The sequence below is a fragment of the Pomacea canaliculata genome, linkage group LG5, assembly GCF_003073045.1.
Source record: "Pomacea canaliculata isolate SZHN2017 linkage group LG5, ASM307304v1, whole genome shotgun sequence".
Classification (NCBI taxonomy): Eukaryota; Metazoa; Mollusca; class Gastropoda; order Architaenioglossa; family Ampullariidae; genus Pomacea; species Pomacea canaliculata.
Window position 1 is genome coordinate 4,391,126 of NC_037594.1, and position 16,903 is coordinate 4,408,028.

Consider the following 16,903-nt stretch of genomic DNA (forward strand, 5'->3'; position numbering starts at 1 on the left):
AAGTTTAGCTTTGTAAATAACCCTCTTGAATTACACGTCAATTAATATAATAAAACTTGATTTAGAATTTTTTAAGGGAAAAAACATCCTTTTTCTCATTTAGATGACTTCTCTCGCTCGATCAGATGCACGACGACTATCACAACTTATCTATAGTTAATCCGTTATTTTGTCTTTATTCATTTATTGTGAAACCGTCTGTAGTCGTGGCCCCACCAACACACACAGTGAAACAAACCCACACTACATCTATCGCTCAGTTCGAGCGGCGACTTGACACTCACGTAACCTCACGACCTCACGGGGTCACAAGGTGAAGGTAGTCTGCAAAGAGCGCGCGGATCCGGTTTAGGCCACAGTAAGTGAATGCATCGTTTCTCGTGACGAAGACTAATGTGCAGGTAAACAGTCTACAGAAATTGAGCATCTTGTTTTTGAAATTTGAAAATTAATACTAAATGCTATACTTATTACACCTCCTGACTCTACTTGGGCGTTTCATTTGTTAAATCTCCAAATTATTGGTTCAACAAACTAACGAGCGGCAGTCCTGACGCCATGATATTAGTTGCAGTGGCCTAACACTTTGAATTTCGTTGTTATGAGTGATTGAGCAGATACTTTACATGCACATTAGATGTTACTTTATAATATATCTGCTTATTGTTTACTAACAGCAATTGGTTAACTACAGTGCTTAATTACACAGCGCTAGTCGTAACAGGGACGCAATTCACTAAAGGGAAACTATTACAAGCATCAACTGTAGGCCCCGCCCACCCCTAGATGTAAACACATTCATTCAGATCACACAAATAAGATATTCAAAATTATTTACTTAAAAAAATTAGGATATTTGATATATTTATATACAGTTACACCGCTTTACAGTTTTTCAAATTATGTTTGCTTGTGTGTCACAGAGACAAAGGAGATGCGTGCACATGCATTGGAATAATTATAAATATACCATGAATGAGTGATATTTAATTATCAATAATTTTTTTCAGGCAATAACCAAAATCTGCATTATGGAAGAGAACATCAAAACTGTGTTGACTTGCATGATTCAGCAGCTAAAGGTTCTTCCCAACATCTCATCATTGACCATCCAGGGAAAGATGGCTATCATTGTCAATGGTGTGGTCCACTTTGATGTTCTTTTCAGCGAAAAGAAAAAGAAGGGTTTTGATGTATACCATAAAGATGTGAACAGGTCATTAGAATGTGATGAAGAAGTCAGAAACAATATGCAGGAAGACGACTGCTATAAATGCCAGTTGCCTTGTGATGAACCTCACCTGGGAGCAGTTGATAGTACAAAAGCTTCTGTTGAAGGTAGGACTAAACAACAGCAGCAACTATAAAGGTGTGAATGCTAAAGCATATTTAAACACATCCACACAAACATTCACACCTATGCATTTGTCCATGTTCTTTCCACACGTGTACATACTCGTACACACAATCTAAAGGGAATTAGTGGAAGAAAAAATAATTCTTTTAAAATTTCTTGTCTAATGTGTTGGAAACAGTTGAACAATATCCGATAAGAATATACACAATGTATTAAGTAGCACAAATATTAAATCATGCTCATACAAACAGTTACATTTACATTGCTATCAGTCTTATTTGCCATTTTTTGTCAATATGGATAACTTTCCCACATTCAGCATACATCTTGATTTTTTTTTTGTTTACACAATATATTATACTTTCTCATCCTGTATTGTCTTCATAGCTATAGCTCAATTTAGTGAGTTAACCTTGTAATGAAATGCACAGCTAGATCATTGTCAGTCTTTGGATAAGTTGTCAGTCTGGGATAAGTGAAAAAACATTTTTTGAATGTTTATCATGCAAATAAAGTATATTACTGCATTGCAAATCTTTCAGGTTGAAACAATCTAAGATAATTTTAAGAATGCAATATAAATAACTTCTGCAGAATCTGCTGCCTTTCCTCCCCTAAAGCAGTTCTCTTTGGCATTCCTGATGCTGGCGGTGTGTTAATATTTCTAACTGTCACAACTGCATCTGAAAATGGCTGTTTGTCTCCACAGTCTAAGCAGAAATTGTGCAAAGCACAGCAGACAAGAATCACAACAACCATGGTTTGCATGTCTCTGACATCTACATAGTCTAGACGAGGAAAGCGTTGCAGCAGAAGTGTGTATGCTGCTGTGCTGTGCTTCATCACTTCTTGACATGCTGTGTTGAAATGTTGTTGGGAAACTGTCAGGGTGTTATCTTCATCAAATGGTTTTATCAACCAATCGGTCAGTGGAAAGCTTTCATCCCCAACTAGGTATGCACCATTAGGAAAATAAGTGTCAACATTCTTGCTTGCATCACTATAAAGATCACAGTCCAAAAAACACTGCTGAATCATCAACAGATCCTGGCCACCCAGTACAACAATGCAGAAAACGAAGCTCATGATCACAAACTGTTTGCAGTAACACAGTGGTGACACCCTGAAGATTAGTGTAATAAGTAGACTGTTGGTCAGGTGCCTTTACAGCTATATGGAGGACATCAATGGCCCCAAGGACCTTATCCAGATGACTCTTTTGTTTAAAACTTGTCTCTATTTCTTGAGCATGTTCTTCTGTGGGCCATTTTATATAATATTGCATCAATTCATACAAAGCACTCACTGTTTTGACAATGATGTCATATAAGATATTTTCTGACATGTTTGTACAGTCACCAAGCTGTGAAATGGCTTGCTTGCATCCAAGGAATTTTAGAGTCAGCAACAGCATTCCAGCTGGTTGTGAAATTTGATCCCCTTTTCCCATCATTAGAGAACACGAATTTTTTCTCAGTGAACTGAAGGAAGTTAGCATCATCATGTTCTGAAGTAACATTTCAAACATGAAGAAGTCATCCTAAAATGAAATCGAAAGTCATCAGGTAATATTGTTGGTACTGATGCGAGAAAGTTACACTGCTCTTCTGATTCCGTGGAATGTGCCTGAGACACATGCTGTGGTGTTGTTTGTTGACAATCCTCAGATTTTGTTGTAGTTTGTTCGTTTGATACAAATTCTGTCGATTCTGACTTCGAGGCTTTATGTGAAAGCAGCATCGTTATTACAGTCTTCACTTATGTAATCATCGTCCAGTATGCCAGATGCCAATATTTCCTCCGTATCCAAGTCTAGGAAATCGAGCACAAACGGAATCATCTTCACTAGAGTTTCGTAACTGATTTTAACAATGCTTTCTCTGTTGCCATTTTATCGGTAGTTCTGTCCCTTGTCAGGCCATCATTTACTTCCCTTTACTGTCAGTGCCATGCCGCTCTATGATTGTCTCCCTTAGCACACATGGTTGCCAGGCGAACTACACGCGTGTTTCTCTGTCTTTTATTTAAATGTCCATTGTATTTATTTTCAACCAAAATGTAAACATAATGCTGTTTCTAAATGTCAGTATTTTAACAAAGTTTAAAATGCTACTGTTAAGCATTTTTAAAATAACGTAACATTACAAAAATGATCTAAGTGTAAAAAGTAATTGTGAAGCTATTGATATGACTTTTTTTTTTTTTTTACAGGCTCTGTTAAAAAATTCGAGAGTACAACTCAAAAATGTCTCGCACTGCAGTCTTCCGAGAATTTTCAGCTGTCAGAAATTTTGCCAAATCAACAGTCACCACCAAACGAACAACTAGAACTCAGAAATGTGACGATGAGAAATTCTGTGGACGATCAAACGAACCAAATTGAAGACCGAGACAAGAAAGTGAAAGGAAAAAATCTGAAGAGTTTCAAAATACTCGGCCAGCAAGCACATGTCATCAATTCTATTTTATAAGAAGCTTGGAGTGAAAACGAGACAGAGGCAATCTAAATCAACAAAAGCTGCGGAAACCCGTTGCTTAGAAAGTTCTAGCAAATCTCCAGTCAGCAGCAGCAGCAGCAGCAGCAGCAGCAGCAACATCGTTGAACACAGTGCTGATGCATTTGACGATCGTTCCCATAGCAAGGACTGCAGGCAGGAAGATTCACAAAGGGAAGAAGTGGAAACTCGGAACCTGTCTTGTCCCACCTGCCATAAATGTTATCCCTTCTCAAGTCAAGTAACATTTAATCGACATGTCCGGCGACATTCCCAACATGTTCAGTGCGAAGTGTGTGGAAAGTGGCTGGCTTCTCTAGATTCTCTTGGTCAACATCAGGTCAGTTTGAACTCTCTGAAGCCGATTTTACATGAACATTAAACTTATTGGTATTTATTTTGTATTGTTTTTGATTATTCAAGGAAATATAACAGCTTTTCAAAGTCCAAGTCCTGAAAGTTCATTTACAAACCCTCAGGGGACATTTAGAACGAATTAAATGAAACGCAATAATGCAATACATACTAAAGAAATTTACATAATATCTGAAGAATTATATACATAGAATTCTTTCCCGTTTTCCATTGCTCAGAGGGGTCTGCATGGTAATATCAAGCCCTACATCTGCAATGAGTGTGGCCAGACCTTCAGTTTCCGCCACAGCTATAATGTGCACATGCATAAACACACTGGTGTCCGGCCCTACAAATGTTCCCAGTGTTCCAAGACATACCTCACTGCAAGTCATCTCAAAACACATGTGGTGAGTTCTTTAATCGGGTGGTCCATTTATTAGGGTTTCTTTCAAGGCTATACTGATCATCAAATCATGTTTTTGACTGTAAAGTTTTACGCATGCGAGAGGAAAGTTAGATTGCCCCAGCTTAAAATTATTTAGCCATTCTTACTGCTTTATTGAATGAGTCTTTTTTTTTTTGTCGGTATTTCTATAATATTTTTTTCATATTTTAACTAATCTGTCGATTGTATATATATATATAGTATGATGGAAAATACTAATGGCAGTGTTCTGAATTACTGTTCTATAATCAATTATTTCTGTGTGTGCACGCGAGTGCAAAATAGAGATTGGTTGCAAAGCTGAGTCCATAGTGAATAAGATTTCCACTTGGTAAAATAAAATAACAAAAGAAAGATTAACCTGTATATTGCAATAAAATTTTAAAGTTTGGTGTTATGGAATACATGTGTATAATATTTTACAACCTGTTGCACAAGATGACACTTATTAAACACAAGTCGTGATTTCATTCCCATTGAAATGTTCATACCAGATATCTCAGCACAGTGGACGTGGGCAGGAGCCGCAGTTTCAGTGCGAAACATGTGGACGTTCCTTCCTCTGGGCCAGCAACCTCAAAACACACCAGCTTATTCACACAGATGTTCGTCCATTCCAGTGTAGTATTTGCTCGAAGGTACATTTAAAACATGTTTCTTTTCCCCGCTGATCTGACTAAAATTGGTTTTGTAAAATGATTTTATAGCTTAAACACACATCTTAAAACACGCTTTTTTCCGTTCATATTACATATTGTATTATCGTCACCTTTGTGAACTAAACATACTTCTGCTCTTGACCAAGGGCTTCACGACCAAGCAAGCCTTGCGCCTCCACAACCAGTCGTACCACGAGAACGAGCGGAAGTTTGAGTGTGATGTATGCCACAAGTTCTACAAATCTGAACGTCTTCGCAACATCCATAAGCGACGACACTCTAGGTAATGTCTTTCTTGATGAGTCTAACGGCTTTCCGAGTTCCTGATGAAATTTCTTCAGTTAAGCTGTTAAGTTTCGAATGTTCTAAACCTCTTTTGATCTTCTGTATAAGCATTAAATGTTACCAAGAAAACACATTCCTGTTGACTAAAAATCACTTTCTGCATTGGATAATATATTTGTTAAATCATTGTTTCCATCTATAATAATAATAACATTTTGATCTGATCAAAAAGGAACGAAAAAAACTTCAGATAACTTACCTTTATAAATTGTTTTGGCATGTTCGTGCATTCCAGAGAACCTGTTAAATTGCAGGAACCGCGGTTTCAGTGCGAAACATGTGGACGTTCCTTCCTCTGGACCAGCAACCCCAAAACACACCAACTTTATGACATCTACAGACATTAACTAAAAAGTTTCAGTTAATTTTACCCTGTACCGTATTACAGTAACCAACCACAACAAACACTTCTTCCCGTATATAACCATAGGCATAGCAAACCTTTCTTCCGGTAACCAACAACAGCATACATTTCTTCTTACAACCAATCATGTCGATCCTTTCTTTTCATTTTTTTTTCCAGCGCAGACTTCCAGCGTTTCATGTGTGATATTTGTGGTCAACAGTTTATGTTTAAATCGAGCCTTGAGACACACAAGCACACTCACGGTGAAGAGAGGCCGCACGTCTGCAAAGTCTGCGGAAAGAGCTTTAAGGTATACACCTAAATCTTTTGGTGATGTGGTGTCTAGCTTGTCAGCTATGGCGTATAGGCATAGGGTGTAGGACATCGTATAATGCGGCATGCTAAAGGCCATTTTATAATTAAATCTTTTGAGATCTTTTTCGTCCAAAAGCAAGTCGTTCAAAAAAATGTATATGAAAATTGTGTTTATCCCTATGATTCAACCATCTTTTTTTTTTCTTTCTTGCTTTTGTGCAGCTGGTGACATCGTTGTACACGCACCAGTTCACCCACAGCGATGACAAGCCTTTCCAATGCCGGAATCTGCACCAAGGCGTTCAAGACTAGGACCTGCTGCCAGGCACACGAGCGTCGGCACAATGCCAGTAAGGCCTTCACGTGCGCCATCTGTAGTGCGCGCTTCCCGGACAAGGGCGGGCTGTCAAAGCACGTGCGGACCATCCACGCGCCCACAAGACTGTTCCACTGCACCATCTGCGGCAAGCAGGGTGCTCGCATGGACAACATGCGCAGCCATCTCAAGAGCCACGCACGAGATGTTTCCATAGACAACCCGACGGATTACATCAAGGAGACGAGTTCCCAAGACTATAATCAGTTTGCGTAATGATTCTTGACTACTGCTGCACCACCACCACCATACAGTATTTGTTTGTACGAGCCACTCAAGCATGACGCCCATTTGGTCTGTACCGGTCTGTGTGTGCAGGGTAGTATGCTTCTGTATCTTCACTCACAGTGACTTGAGGAAGTTGTATGGACCTTCCGTCTTAGGCAAGGCGATCGTGTACACCGGGATTTCACATATCAAATCTGTTTATTTAAAAAGATTTATCTTTCAGCTGTATTTAGTTCAAAAACTACTCGCACTATTTCTTCTATTTTGGAAATTGCAACAAAGGCGACTTTAAGAGAACATATTTCTTTAAAATCAGTTTATTTGCTTTTGTATATTTTCTTTAAACATCGGAAGAACATAAAAAACCAATTTGATATTCAGCTGGCTTAGTCTCCTCTATGATAAAATGATGAACCACTGTCAGTTAACATGTATTGAGTTTACCAATCTTACGCGTGCCTGTCACCAACGGGCTGTTGTAGCGTGCTTGTATTGAATGAAAAGAAACTGCAAGGCCATTTCCAAGCCAGCCCAACGGTGAAGCTTGGGTCATGGGTTCAGATCTCGTCTCGGGCACACTGTTCTTTCTGCATGTGGCATCTGTTTACAGGGCTGGCTGCCTTGCCGTGATATAGCCTTATTTGCTGGTTGGCTCGGCGTAAAACACCAATCAACCTCCCCACCCTCCCAAGCCACATCAGTTTCTAAAGCATGTACCAGCAAAACTCCATCGACCAGCTAAACTCTATAACAACGGCGTTATAAGCGCGTTTTTTATGACCTCAAGTCATAAAGATGCTTTTAACTGGTCCAGTGGGATTGATGCACGAGATTGGCTTGCTACACAAACGAGGGACTAGAGTTTAACAAGTGCGCGCGCGCCCACACACACACACAGCGACCATGAAGTGACAGCCATGTGCCATAAGACAATAAACAAAGATATCGTGATGACGATGTGAACAATAATGGTTACAGCAAAACGAAGGAAAAAGGGTAGACTTGAGGGGTACAAAGATGGGGAATGAGGTGCTAGAGAGGCAGCAGTTTTGAGAGGGCATTGTGAGTCTCATTTCCATCGACACCTTTCCCTTCCCCAGTCCTGTAAGAAGTCCGGCACCCATTCCACAGATGGGTCGATTGGAGGTTAAGTACGGTGCGCGACACGGGACGCTATCGGTTAAGTCGGGGACTGAAGAGATCTACATTTCAGTGGGTGTTAAGTACTAGACTTTAAAATTGTTTTTCTGACAGCCCCTAAATAAAAAAAAGGAACGTAGGACCAGAAACACTCAAACTTTCAGGCTTGTGGTATATAATAATATGCTAACTGGTGGACGATCAATCTGGCTTTGCATGTCCGTCGTTGACATTTGATACACATCAAACTCTGTGGGTGAAAAATTCTCGGGATGTTTGCTGCATCCGCTGAACAGTGGCGCGATTTCTGGGTATACATCAGTACTGGAATACATATGCACAGTAGCGACAAACGTTTGTTATACGGAAGAGCGAACATCTGAAAGACTTCAGCTCCGGAAGATAGCATTTCGCCCATCTGATTCAGTTTGGCTCTTTATAAAAAGCAGATATCTCAGAAAAGTGCAAAATAGGAAAGACTGTTCTCACTGTTATAAAGATGTGTTCACAAGTCAGATTTTGCTTCCCCCCTGGAGCTGTGGCTGTAAAGCAGTGGCAATGATAATCTGAAGTGGACAGGATATGTATTACTACAAGATGCTTACCCTTGATTTCCTATGTATTTCAGGAGGCAACAACTTACCCTAGCTTTGTAAGTGTCCACACATCTCAAGGCAAAACTTTGCATCCAAGTTCTCATAATAGTCTTCTTGTTCCTAATCACCCCTGGTTGAGCATAGGGCCGCAACTACACCACCGTCTCATAATAGTAATTGACAAAAAAGTATGGAAGAAAATTTTGAAACCCAAAATCAATTTTCTTTAAAATTTAAGAAATGCTTAGTTGCGCTGGTGGTTAGTGAGGAACTGAAACCTGCCTCTCATGGAAAAGGCAACTTAACTACCAATATTTCTTGTGATACATACCCTTGCTAAAGAAAGAACTATTCTTTGTAATGTTGACATTACTATTAATAATGTTCATTTCTTCTTAAACATCAAGTATCCACAACTAAGCTTGCATCTGAAGTTTAATCATATATACTCCATGCACAATCAATACAAATGACAAACATCTGCATCATAAACATACATGTGCACATATTTGTGCATGTACAAAAGTCTCTCACTTAATTTCACTTGTTACTCAATTTTTAAAAAAAAACAGATAACAATCCTCCTAGGATGAAAAAAAAAGGGGAAAGATCCTGCATTCTGCTGTCAAAGAGTAATTGGAGAGTAAATAAGTAAAAGACTTGGCAACAGAATCATCTTCCAGAAAATCCTAACTTTATGAAATAAACTACCAATAAAGAAATCATACTAATTATTTAATATATTTTTTCTTTAATTTTATATTACAACATTAAAATGTTTGTTGGCATGTAAAGCACATGCAGATTCGCTGTATCACAAAGAACTAATAAAGCTGGAGAATATTAAATAAAAAAACCCACAAAAAACTAGGTTTTTTTTGTTTGCTTCCTTGAAATTTTCGGTAATAGATACAAACTATGAAGAGTGTAATGGAAGAAGGTGGATTTGAACTCCACAATGGAGTATCAATTCAATACTAGCTTTGTTACTTCGGAATGTGCTTATGAAACAATTTTTATTTTCTTTGCAGGCTGTGTTACTAGAATTACACACAATATATGAATGTTTCTTTTATCTTAAGTACTTTTAACATGATGTAAAAACTGCTCAGTGCAGAACACCAGATGAAGGAAGAATGCTTGTCAGTCATACCCTTAATCATCTTTCTTTAAAGAATTTATTTTTCTACAACAGTTAGAATTAATTATAAATCATTTTACGAAACAAGCATTCATGTGAAAAATATCAGAAACTGTCTCTTCCTCTTGTTCAGTCTCACATGTCAACACACAGAAAAACTTGCACAGAATAAAACATCACCAAATCAACCAAGAAAACATCAAATGTCTTCAGGGTGTTCTGTAAAATGCATTCCTCTTTCCTGGAGAGCCTTTCGTTTGCGTTCATCTTCCCGCTCTTTTGCAATCTGCATTTCTCGTTGCATGTCTAGAATTTCGTCAATTGAAACCTCTTCCAATGGTAGTTTGTCCTCATTTTCCAGATCCTGGTCATTTCCAGAGAATATACATTACAATATACTATCTGTAGACTTTAAAATATTGACAGCACCCTTTTATTAATGTGGAAAAATAACTGTTATAATTTAAGGCTTTTTTAATTTCTGCCTTGTATTCTTCTATTTAATATTTTTAAGACATATGGAAATAAAAGGCATAAAATAATGGTGGTAAACTAACAGCTATCTGGCTTTCCCATAAAATACAAAAGGGTTTCTAGACCTTCAGTTAAAACTGTTAAAGGTTTCATCTCCCCAAAACCTCACATTGCCAATAATGAAGGTCTTATCAGTAGATCACTAGCAGAAAAAAGTACACAGATAATTTGTTAATTAATGATTATTGTGTCCTTGAAAACTGATGTCATTTTTGAATGTAAAAGTATGTCACTGATGTTTGATAACAATGAAATATCAACATTCATGTCCACCTTATTATGCAATAATATGATGAGATCTCCAACCTAAACTATCTCATGTTTTTTGACTACAAAAGTGCTTACATTTTTAAACCCTACATGTAAATTTTCTTTTCTTGATTTAGACCTCTCTTATAGGATTTATACACATTTCTATACAATCAGAAGCAGTGAGCTATTTTCAGAAACATATGACTGAGATCTTTGAACTAGCAACTTGCTAACAGACATAAACTTACCACTTCTCCAAGAAGAACCACATTTTCTCCACGCACAATAAATATTCCTCTGGGAATGTCTCCATATTTCTTCCCTACATGTATCCTTTCGATAGTTCTGTGAAGGACTAGATTTGCTGGAAAAGACACGAAAGCCATTAAATTAGAATATATTGATATGATTTATCATAAGTACAAACAGCAATGAAAATTTATACTTAGTAAGCATTCTCCATCCCTAAAACATTGTCAAAGATTTATCAGTTAGGCAATGAAATGATACAAAATTGGTAATCTTTTCCATGGTGATACTATTGCTGATACTTATGCTCATAAACTTAGGAATATATATATATGTGTGTTGTAATGCACTTGCCAATAAAGGACCTAGATAAATTAAAATGTGTTTAAATGACTGGGTTAAGTTTCACAATATAACTTCTCAGGTTATGTAGTAGTTCTATCATGGTGTTACTGAATGTACTCAGAGCTTCTCCTTTACTGTCTGGTTTGGTGGTACAAGCAGCATGGAAAGGGTTTGGTCAGAGATGTTAGCACATGTTAGATGCACATGTTAGATGAATTGCTTTTATTAAAGATGAATTGTGTATTGCTGTGATACCACAACACAGTCATGTTTGGCATATGGAATGTGGCTTAAAGTCTAAAATCTCAAAGAAAAATTTCATTTTATATATCCTCAGGGCTTCTGCTAAGGCTAAATTCTTTGGGATCCCAGGGACCCCTTCTTCAGATTTTTAAGGGGTCCCCGTTCTTCGCCCAAATTGGAAGGGGACCCCATTGATGAAAACTGAAGGGGTCCTCCGAACTTTTAATGCGTACTGTACGCAATTTTTAGCGTAAGCAGAACCCCTGATCCCTCTTTCTGAAGTCTGTCTAAACATAAAGTAAATCACACATATATTTTATTGGTCGCATATACATACCAAATTGGTCTATGCTTCGCAAGTAGCCAATTAAGGTTCTTCCATCTCTCAGAACTACCAGCAGCTTTTCTGGAAATGACACATAAATACTATAAAGCACAAGTATCTGCATTCACTACCCCCCCCCCCCCAAGTTTCAAAACTTCATGAGCCCTATACAACCTAACTCTCACCCTCCTAAAGTAGAGTTGTACCACGTTAATTATTCTTTATCGCATTGTAAGAAGGTACAAGTGGTAGTTGTGAGGTCTAATGCCAAACAGCATCAGCGTTTCTACTTCTAAACCACTACTATTCAGTAAGACCACGAACTAATAATACACGTTCATGGTAAGACGGACTGCAGTCTTTTGGTAAGTAGATATTATCATAAATGCTAAAGCATTGTAATGATTGATGAAAATTTCTTACTGTCGATTTCTTCCACTAAACTGGCTGTACCTGGTAGGTAACTCATGTTCATCACTACCATACCACTTAGAGCTTTCTCTTCTACTCCAGAGAAATTCTCAATCGGCTTAATTCTCAAATACACAAATATGTCGCTCCAACTAGATACTATAACCACTTAGTTCGTGCTATAGCTACACTCTCTAATAAAATATGCTGATAATAAATAAAGCAACATAAATAAAGTCTTGTTCCTAAGACATAAAAACTTTTAGCAATATAGTGTGTAGGTTTTTTTTTTCTTAGTGACAACGCATATAATATTATCCTCATTTAGTTCAATACCAATAGTGCTTATCAATCGAGAGCTTGAACGTGTGGAGCAGACGCAATAATTCCACAATGACTTTTGTCAACGGTGCTCTTTTCGTTGGTGTAAGTGTCCAGCTTTAACAAAAAATAAAATATACAATCGAAAGATATTCATTTATTTCCTTGAATGATATTCTTAAAAATACTGATAGCTTGGTTGGCACGTCTGCGTTTGCAGAGTGTTGTCGCACATATCTCGTTTCAAGCGGAGTTGAAATTCGAAGGTCGCGTAAAACTGAAAGTTGCGAAAGATTTTCGCGAGGTTTTGCTTCAAAAAAAAACAAAAAAAAAAAAAAAAACAGCGCCACGTACTTAGTGTCACCTAAACACTTGTGCAAAGTGTCACTTACAAACAAAGACTGATAATGAGTGTTGAATGCCTTGTATGGATATGTTTGGCAATTATGTTATGCACATATTAAGTTTGCTATGCTCATATAATGTTTGCATTTGTGGTTGGGCTTATTAGCAAAGAAAAAATTCTCTCTTGAACTTCCTTGGACGGACAATAAGATTGGATTTGATAGATCTTTGAACTGCTGCTAATGACACAATGATTTTACACAATTTCAGACATAAAATATTTCGTGTGCCGTTAAAGACTTATCAGCAAATAAATACATTATGTTTATATAAAGGTTTAAGCCGAAAGATTTTTATTTTTCCCCCTTTAAGTATAAAAATATTATGTTTATCATGTTTTTTTAATACAGGCCCGATGTCTGTCAAGGGGAATAGCCAGCCTTATTAAAGAGAATGGTATACACCACGGCTGTGTCAACAGAGTTATCAAGGCATCTTTTCCATGGACTCTTGCTACACGATCATTTTCCCTTGGTCAGTTGAAAATTTTGACTAAGTGCATACTATTGACTCCTCAAATTGCCACGATAATAAAACAAAGAAATAATACATATACAACACAATAATGTGGGAAAATATTCTTGCTTATGAATAAATGTCAACACTGACAAAAGGGGCTTGCACTTTGCAGGAAAAGCTTATTGTCTGTTGTTTCATACAGGGGCAAAGCTTCAGAATGTCAGAGTGCAGCATCCTGCTCCAGACTTCAAAACTACAGCTGTGGTGGATGGACAGTTCAAGGAGCTTCAGCTGTCTGACTTCAAGGGGCAGTACCTTGTGCTGTTCTTCTATCCTTTAGATTTGTAAGTGTGAGAAATGTAACACTTAAAGCATTATTATCAAGTTGTTAAAATTGTATAACAAACATTTTTATCACAGTCAAATCTGCCATCTTGTGGCCCCTCTGACCAGTGGACACCTGTGTCTAGATGCTTTTGGTCTACTTGATCAGTTTTCAACACAAAATGACCTATTACTGGTGGACATCTACTAAACACAGACACAGAAATTTAAGAGATAAAATTCATCTGTCACTTTTTTAAAGTTTCCCAGCAGTGTCACCCAGTTTCAAATGATCAAACTGTGCAAAACTATTGGTTAATGTAGGCATATCCAAGGGGTACGCATTTATTTTCCATCTTCATTTTCATAACTTGTTGTCAGTGTCTGCTGCTCCTCTTCCTATTATCAAATCAAAGTAGAAAGCGTGATCATTTTAAAGAAAGCAAAGTCTTGAGAGTCTTCTGCTACAAATCAACATTTGATCAACAAGTTATTAAGCAGTTAGAGTGTGTGAAGTCATAATGAAGCATCATATTATGGTGGTGGATAGACTGATTCTCTGGATTAAGCTTAATACCATTCCACGATAAAGATGAAAAATGAGGTCACCACCGACTTGAAGAAACTTTAAAGAAAGCATAATCTTTTATGACAATGAAAATGAAACAGTAAAGCACTGGCTATGTGAAGCAAGATCCAAGGATCTGCCAGTTAGTGAATGCATGGTACAGCTTGTGCCTGTCCCCTCAATTACCTACCAAATAAGTGTCACTGATAACAGTGTTACAGTCATAGCAGTGTATAAGCTCACATTATTATTATATTATTTAAAAAAATTTTCATTGTATAGTCAATTTATAAGACATGCTGATGCACCTTTTTTTTTTTTTTTTTTTTTTTGGTACTTTTTTGGAATTTGATATAAACTTGCTTGTATACTTTCTCATTACTGTCTGATTTGGAGAATCTATGCTCTAGAGCAGTGGTTCTTAACTGGGGTTTGAATTGAACCCTAGGGGTTCAGGTGACTCAGTCACAGGGGTTCAGCGGAGCCTCCGCCACGGAGGTCAAGACACACGCGCAATTCGTGATGACCTTTCCATCTGAACCAACATTCAGTCTAGCAATCCTTTTATGATTGGTCTACTTATGAAATATCCTTTTCACAGCATCAGAAGCACTTATTGTGTGTGCATGTATATTGCAGAATACCCTGGAATTTTATTAGGCTCATTATGGTAATTATGATTTGTGCAGCACTTTTGTGTGCCCAACAGAAATTATCGCCTTCAGTGACTCCATGGAAAAGTTCAAAGCCCTTAATGCAGCAGTTGTTGGTGTCTCTACAGATTCACATTTCAGTCACCTTGCCTGGATCAATACACCTAGAAAGGTATGCAAGGATATATACATTTTTAAATGATTTTTTTTTAAAATAGAAACTGTTTTATGACAAATTTGTGATGTGGAAGCTTATGCAAGTTTTCAGCATATTAGTAAATGTTTTGAAGCAGTAAAGAAAAATGTCTAAATTCCTAAACTAAATATCTATATGTTAAAGTATTGTCTAGCTAGCAACTAAATGTGTTTCTTTACACATGAATGGTGACTGGTTCATTGAACCCTTTCAGCAAGGAGGTCTTGGTGGTTTGCGGTACCCTCTTCTGGCTGACTTCAACAAAACTATTGCTCGTGACTATGGAGTGTTGATAGATAATGCTGGCATTGCTCTCAGGTAAATTTCAAAACATTTCAGCCGGAAGTTTGTGGTTTATGTCACTGTAGGTGTTAAATAAAGATTTTGCCTCTGTATGGATATTTGATATAAACGGCAGTTAATATTTGCATTGTTGTTGCAGAGGCCTATTCATTATTGACCCTAAGGGCATTGTACGTCAGGTGACAATCAATGATTTGCCTGTTGGTCGATCTGTGGATGAAACTCTGCGACTTGTGAAGGCGTTCCAGTATACAGATCAGCATGGAGAAGGTAGTGTATCATAGATCTATACCAGTGCATTTTACATTGTTTGAATTATAAATATTTTCACTCTTACAGTCTGGTAATTTCTTATCTTTTATTAACATTTTCTTCATTTGATGAACTTTGATCAAAATATTTATTTCTCTGTATTGTTTATATAACTATCCACAGCTTAAGCAAGTTTGTTATGATATGCACAGATGGCATTGTCAAACTGCACGGCTTTTTTTTTGGTTGTGGGGGGGAGGGAACTCCAAAATTATGGTACCCTGCAGTAAGCCTAGTAAACTTGTCCAGCACGGGAAAAATAAGAATGCTCTTTGGAATCAGAATCTTCTTTTGCATGTTATTTCTTGGAGTATTCTGTTAAAACTCTTGTAAATTGCATTTTGGGTTTAATTTTTTTTTTTTTTTTTTAAGCATTTTCTGTCACCTTAACCTTGTTGCTTTGTGAAGGCTGCTGTTAAATATGTGATAGAACAGAGAAGTAAGGACTTTTTTTTTTTTGCAATAGAATTTTGCAAGAATAATAACAAGAAGTCTATCATTTGTTTGCAGTGTGTCCAGCCAATTGGAATCCAGACACCAACCCCGAACTATCAAACCATCTCCAGAGGCATCCCAGGAGTACTTTAAGAAAGTCAAATAAATGTATCAGCTGCATTTGACTGTCTGCATCTGAAGATTTTGATGGTGGAGCAGTTTCTTTTTTCATAAATCTAAACCAAAGCAGGTCTTTCCACATGAAAGTTACTTGTTAATTAGAAGTTTGTCTGTTTTTTTCATGAGTAATGGATAAGTGTGAAATTGTAAAACTTGTGCTTAAAAATGAAGACATTCTGTGTTTCTGATGAAACAGAAAGTTAATATTGTTGCCCTCAGAAGACATGCTTTGAAATTTTCATGCATGCATATGTGTTCAGGAGAATGGACTGTTTATATTTCTTCTATGAATGTCTAGTGGCTGACAAGAAAGATTGGCAGTTCAGGAACTTTGGCAATCTTGAAGAAAGTACAAGCTTTTCAAGTTTCCTTGTGTGACGTTTGGTAATATAGGAATTAATCATGAAGATTTTCATGCTGTGTAAATGATAGCAGCAAGTCAGGCTTATAGAATGAAAAATCAAGTCTTTAAGTAGATTAGTTTAACATGAGAATAAATTTCACATGTAAATTGTTGCTGTTATGGCCTTATCTTCATTCTGTGATTGATTTGTATTTGGATAATTTAGTCAATTTCGATAGGTCTGT

At 37.2% G+C, this 16,903-nt stretch overlaps 4 protein-coding genes across 8 annotated transcripts; 2 read left to right on the forward strand and 2 right to left on the reverse strand.

Moving 5' to 3' along the window:
• The first annotated feature begins 218 nt into the window (after positions 1-218).
• LOC112565052 (zinc finger protein 239-like) lies at positions 219-8,080 on the forward strand. 5 transcript variants are annotated; one of them, XM_025240294.1, is made up of 8 exons: positions 219-401; positions 1,011-1,338; positions 3,569-4,192; positions 4,446-4,616; positions 5,149-5,292; positions 5,460-5,596; positions 6,225-6,314; positions 6,542-8,080. In XM_025240294.1, the coding sequence occupies exons 3-8, from the start codon at positions 3,806-3,808 to the stop codon at positions 6,546-6,548; spliced, it is 936 nt and encodes a 311-aa protein (XP_025096079.1). In that variant the 5' UTR covers positions 219-401; positions 1,011-1,338; positions 3,569-3,805; the 3' UTR covers positions 6,549-8,080. The 5 variants fall into 5 exon arrangements, with proteins under 5 accessions (XP_025096079.1, XP_025096074.1, XP_025096075.1 ...); XM_025240289.1 differs by having other exon boundaries at positions 223-401; positions 6,182-6,314; XM_025240290.1 differs by having other exon boundaries at positions 223-401; positions 1,077-1,338; positions 6,182-6,314.
• Positions 1,922-2,807, reverse strand: LOC112563914 (putative nuclease HARBI1). The gene is made up of 2 exons (XM_025238388.1): positions 2,664-2,807; positions 1,922-2,452 (listed from the first exon to the last, which is right to left on the reverse strand). Exons 1-2 carry the CDS (start codon positions 2,805-2,807, stop codon positions 1,922-1,924), a joined length of 675 nt encoding a protein of 224 aa, XP_025094173.1.
• A 996-nt stretch (positions 8,081-9,076) lies between the features above and the next one.
• On the reverse strand, positions 9,077-12,300 carry LOC112565141 (U6 snRNA-associated Sm-like protein LSm1). Its single transcript, XM_025240453.1, has 4 exons — positions 12,172-12,300; positions 11,761-11,829; positions 10,835-10,950; positions 9,077-10,164 (listed from the first exon to the last, which is right to left on the reverse strand). The coding sequence occupies exons 1-4, from the start codon at positions 12,230-12,232 to the stop codon at positions 10,000-10,002; spliced, it is 411 nt and encodes a 136-aa protein (XP_025096238.1). The 5' UTR covers positions 12,233-12,300; the 3' UTR covers positions 9,077-9,999.
• A 162-nt stretch (positions 12,301-12,462) lies between these two features.
• LOC112564648 (peroxiredoxin-2-like) lies at positions 12,463-16,831 on the forward strand. The gene is given in 8 exon segments (XM_025239605.1): positions 12,463-12,585; positions 13,236-13,359; positions 13,547-13,688; positions 14,926-15,061; positions 15,300-15,403; positions 15,528-15,658; positions 16,211-16,240; positions 16,243-16,831. Coding segments are annotated over 8 exon segments (759 nt in total). The 5' UTR covers positions 12,463-12,552; the 3' UTR covers positions 16,302-16,831.
• The last annotated feature ends 72 nt before the right edge of the window (positions 16,832-16,903 follow it).

What these genes read in the sequence shown, in the direction of transcription:
- LOC112565141 (XM_025240453.1), bottom strand. Translation starts at nt 12,232, where the DNA reads ATGGTAGTGATGAACATGAGTTACCTACCAGGTACAGCCAGTTTAGTG. An exon ending in TTTAGTGGAAGAAATCGACA is followed by an intron (nt 11,830 to 12,171) that starts GTAAGAAATTTT and finishes TGTCATTTCCAG; the next exon opens with AAAAGCTGCTGGTAGTTCTG. An exon ending in GCGAAGCATAGACCAATTTG is followed by an intron (nt 10,951 to 11,760) that starts GTATGTATATGC and finishes TGTCTTTTCCAG; the next exon opens with CAAATCTAGTCCTTCACAGA.
- LOC112563914 (XM_025238388.1), bottom strand. Translation starts at nt 2,807, where the DNA reads ATGGGAAAAGGGGATCAAATTTCACAACCAGCTGGAATGCTGTTGCTG. An exon ending in ATGACATCATTGTCAAAACA is followed by an intron (nt 2,453 to 2,663) that starts GTGAGTGCTTTG and finishes TACTGCAAACAG; the next exon opens with TTTGTGATCATGAGCTTCGT.
- LOC112565052 (XM_025240289.1), top strand. Translation starts at nt 3,806, where the DNA reads ATGTCATCAATTCTATTTTATAAGAAGCTTGGAGTGAAAACGAGACAG. An exon ending in ATTCTCTTGGTCAACATCAG is followed by an intron (nt 4,193 to 4,445) that starts GTCAGTTTGAAC and finishes TCCATTGCTCAG; the next exon opens with AGGGGTCTGCATGGTAATAT. An exon ending in GTCATCTCAAAACACATGTG is followed by an intron (nt 4,617 to 5,148) that starts GTGAGTTCTTTA and finishes TGTTCATACCAG; the next exon opens with ATATCTCAGCACAGTGGACG.